The sequence below is a fragment of the Carassius gibelio genome, chromosome A22, assembly GCF_023724105.1.
Source record: "Carassius gibelio isolate Cgi1373 ecotype wild population from Czech Republic chromosome A22, carGib1.2-hapl.c, whole genome shotgun sequence".
Taxonomy (NCBI): domain Eukaryota; kingdom Metazoa; phylum Chordata; class Actinopteri; order Cypriniformes; family Cyprinidae; genus Carassius; species Carassius gibelio.
This window is the reverse complement of record NC_068392.1, coordinates 4,404,306-4,416,713: the sequence shown is the minus strand read 5'-3', so window position 1 is coordinate 4,416,713 and position 12,408 is coordinate 4,404,306. Positions and strand designations below refer to the sequence as shown.

The 12,408-nt window shown below is 37.7% G+C and overlaps 1 protein-coding gene across 1 annotated transcript; it reads right to left on the bottom strand.

Annotated features, from left to right (window-relative positions):
* Window positions 1–3,704: 3,704 nt before the first annotated feature.
* LOC127942872 (SLAM family member 9) lies at window positions 3,705–10,560 on the bottom strand. Its single transcript, XM_052538880.1, has 6 exons — window positions 9,834–10,560; window positions 8,938–9,270; window positions 8,515–8,814; window positions 8,086–8,175; window positions 7,450–7,514; window positions 3,705–5,797 (listed from the first exon to the last, which is right to left on the bottom strand). The coding sequence occupies exons 1-6, from the start codon at window positions 9,877–9,879 to the stop codon at window positions 5,744–5,746; spliced, it is 888 nt and encodes a 295-aa protein (XP_052394840.1). The 5' UTR covers window positions 9,880–10,560; the 3' UTR covers window positions 3,705–5,743.
* Between the last annotated feature and the right edge of the window lie 1,848 nt (window positions 10,561–12,408).

Sequence of the window (12,408 nt, the reverse complement as noted above, 5' to 3'; positions counted from 1 at the left end):
CATTTGTGTCATCGTTTAACAGAATGGAATTATGACATTAGGAATAGGGAGTTACTGGCTGTTAAGTTGGTGCTGCAGGAGTGGTACCTCTGGTTAGAGGGCGCGGAGGTCCCTTTTTATAGTTTAGACCGATCATAAAACTTAAAATGCATCCGCACAACTAAATGACTTAATTCACTCTGCAGGAACTCAGTGTTGCTGTATGACTGTCTGACCTTCTTTGCAAATAATAAAAGCTTTCTTTTTAATTGTACATGAGAATGAGTCTGTCTCTTATGCTGACGAGTGTTGATTTCAATTTTGTCACGACACAATGTTCACCCAGGGGGTGGAATCCAGAGTCTGCTTGGCTCTGCGCAATGTCACAGTTCCCACAGGGTGCCCTGAGAGTCTGTTGTTTGTGCCAGGATTGGTCCGAAATAGCTTTCTACAGTGGGGTCACTCGTCCGTACTAGCTTGCCACCAAGGAGTGACTCATACCTGTAGTTTAATTAATCAGTGCTTCTGGTGACCTTCCATGGCACTGGATGCTCATCAGTTCGTGTCGGAATGTCCTGTTTGTGCTGCTGGTAAGGGCTCCAATCGACCCCCAGCAGAGTTACTCCAAACGGTGCCTATCCCTTCGAGGCCCTGGTCACACATAGCTATGGACTTTGTCACAGGCCTACCTCCGTCTAGTGGCAACACCATAGTCCTTACTGTGGTTGACAGGTTCTCGAAGGTGGCACATTTTATTCCCCTCCCCAAATTCTCCTCCGCATGGGAGACAGCGACTATAATCCTGGATCACGTTTTCCATATTCATGGCTTCCCACTGAACGTGGTCTCTGAGAGGGGTCCCCAATTTGTGTCTAAGTTTTGGGCAGAGTTCTGTCGACAGCTGGGGGCGACTGAGAGTCTTTCCTCCGGGTATCACCCACAGACAAACTGTCAGGCTGAGCATGCTAAATAGGATCTGGAGAGAGTCTTGCATTAAGTGGCATCCACAGAACCGTCATCTTGGAGTTCCAGATGAACTATGGTTGAGTACACACATAACTCCTTCCTGGTCTCGTCTACAGGTTTACCAGTGCTGTTTAGGTTACCAGCCACCCCTATTCCCCTCCCAAGAATCCAACACCGTTGTTCCATCCCATCACTTGTTTATTCAGAGATGCCTCCATATGTGGAGGGTCGCCAGAGAAGCCCTCACTCAGACTGGTGACAGGATGAAGGCATCGGCAGATCATCACCGTTCTTAGCCGGGACCCAAATTTATTGGACCATTTTCCATCTCTAAGGTGCTCAGTTCGGTGTCGGTTCGACTCAATTTAAACCCCTAGTTGAAGAATATCCACCTGGTGTTTCATGTCTTTAAGATAAAACCCATCATTTGCTCCCGCCTTCAGCCCCAAACCTCTGCCTCCTAGACTAATCGAGGGGTCTCTGGCTCATGAGGTATGGCGACTAATTGATGTGAGACAGAGGGGTAGAGGTTATTATTACCTGGTAGACTGGGAGGGCTATGGTCCGGAGGAGAGATGCTGTGTTCCGGTTCATGGCTCATGCCAGGAGGTGTCTCTTAGGGGGAGAGAGGGGTACTGTCATGGTTCAGGGTGCTTCATCAGCTTTTCTGTCGTGTGTGTCCTGTCATTTTCTGCAGCTCGTGACCTGGGCAATCGGCACTGAAACATCACCACTGGTGTGCAGATCATGTGCTGATAGCCCTCACCTGTTGCTTGTTCCCGTTCTCCCTTTTATTCTCTGCTGTATCTGCTGTCAGTAGATTTCTTGTTGTCATTGTGATTGTGCTTTGTGTCTGTTTCCTTACCTTCTTCTATTGCTGTGATCAGGATGCCTAGATGAGGAGTCTATCTGTTGGCCATGTGCCCCAGATCCTGTGTCGTTTCCATGTCCCGTTGGACATTGCATCAGAGGTGAACTCCATTGCCTGTGTCCGCAGGTGTCTGTACGGATGGCTCTGGAGTTGACACCGGGTTTCTGTTGGTGTGTGTATCACTACATGTTGGATTATTATTGGATTTTCTTTCGTGCCAAATAAACTGTTGCACGAATCCCCTGCATTTGAGTTCTCTCTCTTCACGTTACTGACACAATGTTAAACTTTACCTCAAATTACTTTGATCAAGTTGATGCAATTAACATATAATCACAGTAACCATTATCAGATAAATTAATGTGGTATATGCTGATTTTAAGTGCAATAAACAGGCATGTAAACATTAACACTTTACCATTAAGCGTCAGCGCTCAGTTGATTGTGATATTAGGTGAATCAGTAAGTACAATTTTTTTTTTCATATCTCACAGTTTATCTATCTGTTTTACATAATTATTTTGTCTTGTCTGTTTAGATTGTGAAATAACAAATATAACTGTTTACGTGAATAACTTGCTGCGTTCACTGATTTATTGATTTATTGATTTATTTACTGAAGTTGCTGAAACACTTTACTGATATAACTGGTATGTTGCACGTCTGTAACTGGACACATTTTTTGTCAAGAGGTGCTACAGTAAAGTTTCAATGAAAATGTCAGATTACTGGGGGGGGGGGCTATAAATTGTATATCTTATAGTCTTTTTGTAGTATTAATACATTTGCTTTTTATGTCATCATCTTTGATAAAATGTGCAAAACTGAATCATAAAGATATTATAAATGTGTTTTTTACCTGAAAATGTGAAAATAAATCATCTGTGGAATTTCATGAAGTGAAGATTACTTGATCTCACTGTTATTTAATTTAATTTGTTGCCATTGAAACAGCAAGGCTCCATATCATCTGTTGTTACATCTTCATGTCTTTGTATTCTATAATATGAAGTATCCTTTGTTTTTGAAGAGGTACAGGAATTTTTATTGTAGTTTGTTTGTTTATCAGGTAAGATAATTTGCCTTCAGAACTTGACTTGCAGTGTCTTTTCTTTGATGCTCACTGTAAATATGTAAGGGTTATTCATACTGTTTTGTGGACAGTAACAATGCTGTCTAGTACAATCCAAATAAATAAATAAACACAGGACACAGAACAACGCATTACACATATACCATAAACGAAACTGGACAAAGAACTAGCTTAACTATACTGATTAACTCATGAGAAACTAAGGAAACTAACTAGATGAGGAAAATGGGATCAAAGTCAAGCAGGAATCTTTTTTTTTTTTTATTAAAAAAGATTACATTTTCTCCTTCTGAGAATTTTTTTTTTTTTTTATCTCTTCAGAGGGACAAAATGTTCACTGTAACATTTTTACATTGCTCTGTGTAACATGGCAGAGGTTTAAAGCTAATAGGGTGGACCTGGTATATATATATAGGCTAACATTACTAGAAAAGTCTTCTAAAATGAGGCAAAGAGAGAAAAGATTATGACTGTTTCTTTGTTTGTAGAGGTGCTTTCCCTCTAAAGAAATGATGTCACTTCTTTCAAGTCATGTGATTAAGGGCATATGCTTAAGATAGAGAGACATAAATGCATACATTCATACATGCATCCATATGTGTATTTAGACTTTAGACTAGTGCTGTGCTCGCTGTCTTCACAGTGTTAAGGTAAGGTCATGTGAATTTATGAATGAACCATTTGTTTTAAATTCTTCTTTGTCTAATGACGTTTTATTACACACACACACACACACACACACACACACACACACACACACACACACACACACACACACACACACACATAGTATTTTATATTATAACTTTATTTTATGTTCAAAAATGCTATATTATATTTAAATATACAAAGAGTTCAGATGCAAAATCCTCTTAGTGCCATCTGAAATGTTCTTCTAAAAATTAAAACATTTAGCAGGCTCCTATGTTTAGGTTCAGTAATTGTTATAGTTGCATATTTTCATATGCATAAATCCCTTTCTGTCTCATTAAGGTGAAACAATTGAATTAAACATAGAAGCTTGATAAAAATTATCATTTTAGATGAAAATTTCCAATGACACTTAGTGGCTTTTGCATCTAAGCTCTTCATATTTGTTTGTGAGCGTATGCTTATAGACATGCTGGGGCTGCTGGAGAAATTACATACAATTACACAAACAAATAAAACATTATCATAATAAGCCACAACTGCATAACAGAGTACTGTGCGGTTAAATCCCTAAATTATTCATACTCATATAAAGTTATGCAATGTGGGAGTAAGCATGATGTTTTGACGTCACAGTCGTGTTGCATTGTGGTATACAGAGCTCTCTGAAGTTTGCACACAGTGTAATCTAAGGGACGAAAGTCTGTCTATATAAACATCCCTCATCCACTTGAGGAAACAGAGCCTGGGATTCCCCAAGAAGGAAGTGCTCAGGAAAGTTTGCAAGTGTATGTCTAGAAGAGGAAGGCACCCGTGAAGATTCAAGGTGGGCTCTTTAACAGTAAACAACCAACCACCAAAAGTACCTTTAGTAACCACATAGCAAAAACCACCTTATAACCACATATATGTTAAATTAATGTTATACTTAAACAATGGATTTATGATTACCATAACAAAAATGAAGTACAAAAATGATCATTGTTATTGTTCACTTTATTTGCTGTAATTAATCTGTGGACTATGTCTATGTGTGCATTTTCATATCTCTTTGGGTGTTGCACAAATCCTTTGGGAAACTTGTGTATGAATGAATTAGTGGAAAATAACATTGGTTATAAGGAAATTCTGCAGTATTTTAAGACAAGTCTTAGTGAGATAATCATATAATTATTCATTCAACTGACAATTGATACGTTTACTATAAATGTGTGAATGACAGTTCATCATAAATAACTGTCTGTTTGACAGTTTGTTAAAAAGCAAAAGCATCATTCAAGAATGAAATGCTGATCTGTGTTATTGGGAAACTGTTCTGATTTGTTTTACCTTTGTTAGCAAAATAAGACAAAAACTGTTAATAAGTATTGTATTAATTCATTTTTTCTTGTAAAGCTGCACTGTACTTCAACAGTTGTATTTTAAGGTGTTTTCTGTAAAGTAGAATTCAAACTGTGAGTATCATGAGCAGGGATGGAAAAAAAACACACACACCTTCAACCACACGCTGTTCACACAGACACACTCCTGACGCCTCAGACGCACACTGGCATCAAACACCAACGTCTAGCAGTAGACATGCTCATGCAAAAACCCGTCTGTACAGAATGAGTCTACTTTGACTACTTTTTTATGAGTAGTGTGCATCTATGTTTTGCATTTGGAGATACACACACATAGTTTTTACACTTTAAGGGGATAGTTTCTATCATCAGATACTCACCCTGTCGCTCCAAACCCATAAGACTTTTGTTCATCTCCAGAACACACATGAAGGTGTTTAATATTCTCATCGGTTTACATTATCCACTGAAAGTCCACGCAAGCAACCTCTTCAAGCTCCAAATAGTTCATAAACACATTATGCTTTGATTCACATAGAAACTTTGATGCACATGTGTTGAGCAAATCAAATATGCTAAACTTAGAAACTTAAACCTGCATATCTGATGTGCAAGAAATAATTAGGATCATTCTTCCATATCAAGTAAATTAATGGATGAAAAAAAAGATAATAGAACATTAAAAATAACTAATTTGTGTTCCAGAGATTAATTAAAGTATTGTGGGTTTTATATCAAGTTGTCTTTATTAATTTTGAACAATCTCAAAACTCAATAATAGACTGAATACAGAAGTTTAAGTGAGAGTGATCACACAGCTGGAGCAGGTTCTTAGAATGATCATCTTCTTATGGCGACAGATGCATACGCTACATGAGTCTCCTCTTCAGTTCTCTAAAAAAAAATACATTAAACAACACATCAAACAAGATATAATAATAACAAAATTATAATGGTAAAAATATTTGCGCTCCTGTTTCTGTGAAGGTTATTTGAAGCAGATTGAGATTCTCGGTGGTTTAGCTTCAAGCTTTTTTTTTTATTTTTATATATTATTTTTTTTTGAATACTTTAGACACTGTTTTTTGACAACGAAAGCAAATTCAGGGCCTAAATTTCAGTTTCATGGGGGTGCGGGGGGCGGGGGGTTGTTTCGGGTGGGAAGCGTGCAATCTGTGATTGCGTGCAGTTTCTGGCGCTTAAGAAAGCGTGGACTGGCTTTTATATGTGCACCGTTTCTTTTTCTTTTTTTTTTACTTTCAAAATCAATCACGTACAGTAAGGAGGTAGGGGGGTACGGTAATTCATTCGGGGAGGCAAGGCCCACTAATTTTATAATGCGAATTGAGGTATAGAATTATTAAAAGAGCAGATAAATTACTTAATTATTCCTTGTATTGTTCATTATTTTTATTTTTTTCACATTTTTATGTTAATATGTAATACAAGTTATTTGATAACGAGGGCATAGTCAGGGCCATCCTCAGCTCATGCGGGGCCAGGTGTGAGGTACCTTAAGCACGGTGTCCCCCAAAGGATGGTCCTGGGCTTAGTTTTGTTTTGCTTGAAATGTGTGTATTTTTGTAAGATTGTCTACTTTTTGTAAGACACCTATTAATTACTGGTTAATAACATGACTGCAATAAAGTAATAGCCTAGCATGCAATAACTTGTTTACAGGATATATATTGTAATGCATTTTATATAATTTAGGCACTCATAGGCTACAGTTTGACTGAATGTTGTAATTCAACATGCCATGGGAATTCAATCTAACTAATCTAATGTTTTCTCATCTTGAAATTGCTCATGCTTTACTCCTCAACAGTTCACCATGCTCTTAATGATCAATGCCATCTCTTGAAGGCCAGGATTTTCCAACACTCATCATTAGAACCCATTTACACATGGCTTTCGATTCTCACTCGTACTTGCTCATATGAAAATGTACTATAGTACATATAGCATTTGTTATAATAACAGAAACAATAGATAAAACATGCCACAGTTCATATACTAATCTAACAGATTGTGCTATTGGTGGATCTCATGTGATTTATATGTTACTGTCCAGCCCTTGCGCCAGTAAACACACCATCATTTCTTGATAAGTAATAAGTATTCTTATGGTACTATTGTGAGTGTACAAAACTGCACCGGTCTCACGGTTTGCAAACATATAAACGTGATACAAGCTGCATAGAACAATTCACAGTTTTTTCAAATGCATAACTACCTACAGAAGTGTGACCGTCTTTGAACAGACCTGTGAAGCATTTCATTGGCTGTGAAGCAGCATGTGGAATTTCACACTAGAATTTCCAGCCTGTTAGTGCAAGCTATGTGGTCTGTTATGTTGCTGCAAAATGCATATCTTGCTGGAAAATGCAAATCTTATAGCAACATATGACAATACAAACAAATTCTGTTCCATCGACACTGACATACGGTAAACGGAGAAAGAAATTGACAGTAATAATCAGATTTAATACCCTATAGATCGATAGAATTGGCATGGAGATTCAACACAGATTGAATGAACTTACCGATTGTGCTTTTCTTTTGTAGAAAGTTGGCTCAGCATAAGTGATCATTTCTTCACAAGTCTCAACTGTTCGAACAACAATTCATGCATTAAACAGTTGATCTTAACTAGATCTGTTTTTTACAAAATATCTGTCATTATCAAGGCTCAAATGGAAGTATTAATGCATTTTTTTTTTTTTTTTTGAATGGGAGTATTGAATTTATACAATTTTAAATTATTTTAAGTTTTTAGCAGAGTGCAGTAATTATATATATATAAAAATGCACAAAATCAAGCTCAACAAGTAAAACAAGTTAATTAATATAGATTATCATCATCAACAGGTTGCATATTTAAATATCTGATTTTAAATAAATCATTTTTATTATTGAAATAACGTAGGAATGTATTTCTGTGTGAGCCTTTGCAGTGTTTTTAAGACCGTTCATGTAACTGAGATGAGTAAAGAATGCGGTCTAGTGCAAAACCCAGTAAGCACACATTACTTCAGTCTCTTCTAATAAAAAGGAACTAGATGGCATTAACTATATTATTATTATTTGAGTATAATAATGTTACATTTTGGCTAATTAATTAAACTATTTAGAGTGCATTTTTTCATATGTCTTGTTTAAAAGCAGGAGGTAACACTTGCCTTCTCTGTCAGTTTCTCTAGGTTTCCTGCAGATGCAGAAGATCACGACTGAAGCTACAATCAACAGAGATCCAGCAGCTGAGATCAGCACTATGTACAATAAAGATAGACCTTGATCTGTAATTATCAAAATGAGCCATTAGTGTCAATAGTGTGTCTGATCTACAACATACACTAAACTTTATAAACCAGCTCAGTTAATGAAGTGAAGTGAATTGAAAGTGACATAGAGCCAAGTATGGTGACCAATACTCAGAATTCGTGCTCTGCCCAGGGGAGCAGTTGGGGGTTCAGTGCTTTGCTCACGAGCACCTCAGTTGGGGTCAGACTCGAACCCACAACCTTAGGGTTAGGACTCAAATGCTATAACCACAAGGCCACGACATCCCCATATTATATTAGTCAACATTAATATAAACGCCATCATACCTTCACATGTGTGACAGAGTCTAGTGATGTCCAGATGTTGAGTCTGGTTGCTGATGGGATTGTTGAGCACACAGCTGTAGCTGTTTTTATCCTGATATTCCACCTCCAGAGGTAGAGAGAGACTGATGCTGAGATCAGACACACTGATGCTGGACAATAAACTGTTTCCTTTGTACCAGGAGAGAGTCACATGACCCACATTCACCACTGAACACACCAATGAACAATTCTGCTCTGAGGAAGAGGATGATGAAGAACATTGTGAAGAGTTACTGCTGATGACAGGAACAGGCAGAGGAGCTGAAAACATGAGAATAAAGAGAAACCTGAATAAATCTTTTCAGCAATGTTATTTTCACTTTAATGATTTGAGTGAATGTTAAAACTGATAATTGAAGGGCAGCACAAATGATCTCTTCTCACCATAGACGGAAACACTGAATGTTTTTGATGATGCTTTTTTTCCACTTATCTCTAGTTCATAATCTCCAGAGTGTTCAGTTGAGATGTTTGTGATGGTCAGAGATCCAGTTTGATCGTCCAGCTTCAGTCTGTCTCTGAATCTCCCGTCAAGAACATCAGATGTTGCAAGGAATTGCTTCTGTTTGTTAATTTTAGCAATGAGAGTTTCATTTCTAATTCTCCACAGTAAGTGGTCGTTTTCACAGATTTCAGTAAAGTCATTGTGTAGTAGGACAGAATCTCCCTCCGTCACTGTCACTGACTGTATTCCATTAGTTTCAGCACCAAACACACCTGAAGAACATGAACACGGACGAATGAAAGCTCGTTTGGTTTATAAACCTTGAAATCAGCTGTTTGTATTGTTTAAATATATGCTCAATACAGCAACAGCAATACATGATAATAATTAATACAACTTAATTCATTCTAATAGACAGATCTCCTTTAATTCGCATGGGGTTTCTACAATTGTTATCCAGTGAATTTTCATGATATCTGCACGTTTACTGCTGAAGTGTTTTAAAAAATATTTCTTAAATATTACTGGAGAGGATTTGCGTTTATTATTTTTGAAAAACATGTAATTACAAAAGATGCATGAGATTTGAAAATGAGAAATTTATATTAACAATAGAAGGCTTTTCGAATTTCAGTTTAAAATTCTGTAAAAAAATAAATAAAATAAAAGTAAAACAGCACTTCTGTAAATAAAACAAAAATAAAAAATTAGGAATTAAATAGAATTAAATAGAAATTAGGCCATATTGTAAAACTGTATTCATAAAATAATAATAATAATAATAATAATAATAATAATAATAATAATAATAATAATAATAATAATAATAACTTACCGATCAGGTGCCACCAGCAAAAATGAAGCAAAAATATATGAAACATTTGGTTAAACTGTTCACAGAAAAGTATGATCTAATAAGACCATCTACTGAAAAACTCTCAACCTGTTCATTTGGTTTGTAAACCCTCCCACAACAGCATCGGCCCACCTATTTTACAGACACATGCTCTGAACTTTAAAATAATAATAATAATGATAATGAAATAAAAGAAAGAAATGTCATATTTTTTTCTTTTTTGGTTTATGTAAGTAGATTTCACCACAAAACAGAGCTTGGGTTTTAAAATGGTTGTGTATCCAGTAAATATTTTTAGTTTTCAGGTGTGAAAAAACAGCGCACACAGTTAAGACCATCTGCCATCTCACAATATCTGTTTTACTGACGTTCATCTTCTCAGTCAAACTGAAACCTGCTGTGGTTGATTTACATTTTTTTTTTTCACAAATGTTTTGGGTTGCCAAACATCTTTTAGGTGAGAGTGGAGATTCAGCGCACAAGTGTTTATAGGTGAAGAGTGACTTTGTGGTCTTCAGAAAAAGAAAAAAAAAAAGAAAACATGATGAGACACTTTATATTACACAAAGGGGGAAAAACAGTGATTATTTTGCTCATATTTAATAAATCAAGTGTTAGGTCATGGAGGCTACATCAGTCAAGCTTGTGTAAGAGAGGTGAATATAAAGTAAATACAGTATATACGTAAATATAGAGCTATTTCGAAGACTAAGGGCCCTATCTTGCACCCAGCGCAATTGACTTTGTACACCGACGCATGTGTCATTCCTATTTTGCACCCGCGCAAAGCGCGCTTTTCCCTCCACAGAAGCACGTCGCTAAACTAGTGATTGAACTTGCGCTCCCTGGGCGGTTCAGCACAAAAAAGGAGGCGTGTTGCGGCGCAAACAATCCCTGGTGCTATTTTTCTGTTCCATTAAACAATTGCGCCACTGACCAGAAAAAACCTAGTCTAAAGTCAGTGGCGCGTTGCGCGTTGTTCATTATGCTATTTTAGGGGCGCATGCTTGACCATAATGTATAGTGTGCACAGCGCTCATACACTTTGCTCATGTAATCTACACAGATGCAACAGTTATTTTTGCAAATCATAAATTGTTACACTAAAAAAATATTAAGGGGGGGGGGGTGAAATGCTATTTCATGCATACTGAGTTTTTTACACTGTTAAAGAGTTGGATTCCCATGCTAAACATGGACAAAGTTTCAAAAATTAACTTGTACGTTTGAAGGAGTATTTCTGTTCCAAAAATACTTCTTCCAGTTTGTCACAAGTTTCGGAAAGTTTTTTTCGAGTATGGCTCTGTGTGACGTTAGATGGAGCGGAATTTCCTTATATGGGTCCTGAGGCACTTCTCCCGGAAGAGCAGAGCAGAGAGAGGCTGTGCACAGACAACCACTGATCAGAGCAAGAGCGTTGCGAAATGTCACAAAAGGAGTGTTTTTGGTTGCCAGGGCAAGACAACCCTGCACAGATTACCAAAGAAAAAACAGCATTAAGGGACAAGTGGATGGAGTTTATTTTTACAGAGCATCAACGGAGTTGTGCAAGTGTTTGTGTTTGTTCCCTGCATTTCGAAGATGCTTGTTTTACAAACAAGGCCCAGTTTGACGACGGATTTGCGTATCGTTTATTTCTTAAGGATGATGCAATCTCAAAGAAAAAGGGTCACGATCGTGTGTTGGAACCGCAGGCGGTGAGTAAAACTGCTTCAAATATCTCTGCCTCCTTGTTAGTGCGTCCCCTCCCATGCCGGAGACCCGGGTTCGAGCCCCGCTCAGAGCGAGTCATTGCTGCTGCTGCTCTCGTTCAGTTTCAGCCTCGGGATCTGATTCTGGATCATAAATAAAAGGCTGAATCTGCCTGTTAGCCATGGTTTATTTTGGATGATGGTTTTTTTCCTCAAGGTAATGTCAGAGCCGTTAAACATGTTTTTCAACGGCTCTGGGTAATGTCACAGCTTCCAAACGCTCTCAACGCAAAAGCCTACTGGCGCTTGTGATTCTTTAGCTCCGCCCACACGTCACGCCTCCAGTCGGTCGTGTTTTTCTGGGGAAAATCAGTACAGACTATCTTTCTCTTATGAATATAAAACTAAAGACTTTTTGTAGTTATGAAGGATACAGTACTACTCTATAGGTACTCAAGATTAACAGGATATTGAGTGAAAACGAGCATTTCACCCTCCCTTTAACACATGAGATGACGGAAATCATTGTGGTGTGCCACGAAGATGTGAAAAAAAGGCATAAATCTAGCTTACAAATTATTCAGGCTAATTGTAGTAATTAAGGATCAGACCTGTTTGCCCAATAGTGGCAAGACATATATGTATATGAGGACATCTGACAAATTGGTTTGTCCGTCAAAAACCAGGAAAAAATAGATGAAACAATTGTGGCTATTTCCTCCCACGCCTGTTTAACCGACGCTATTTTGGGTGGGTTTCTCCCATCCCCATACAACACAACTTCTCTGTCTTTCACTGCTCTTACAAGAACATCAGTCTCCTCAGCTGTGAACCGCTCCTGGCATGCGCCTGGTAAATACGCC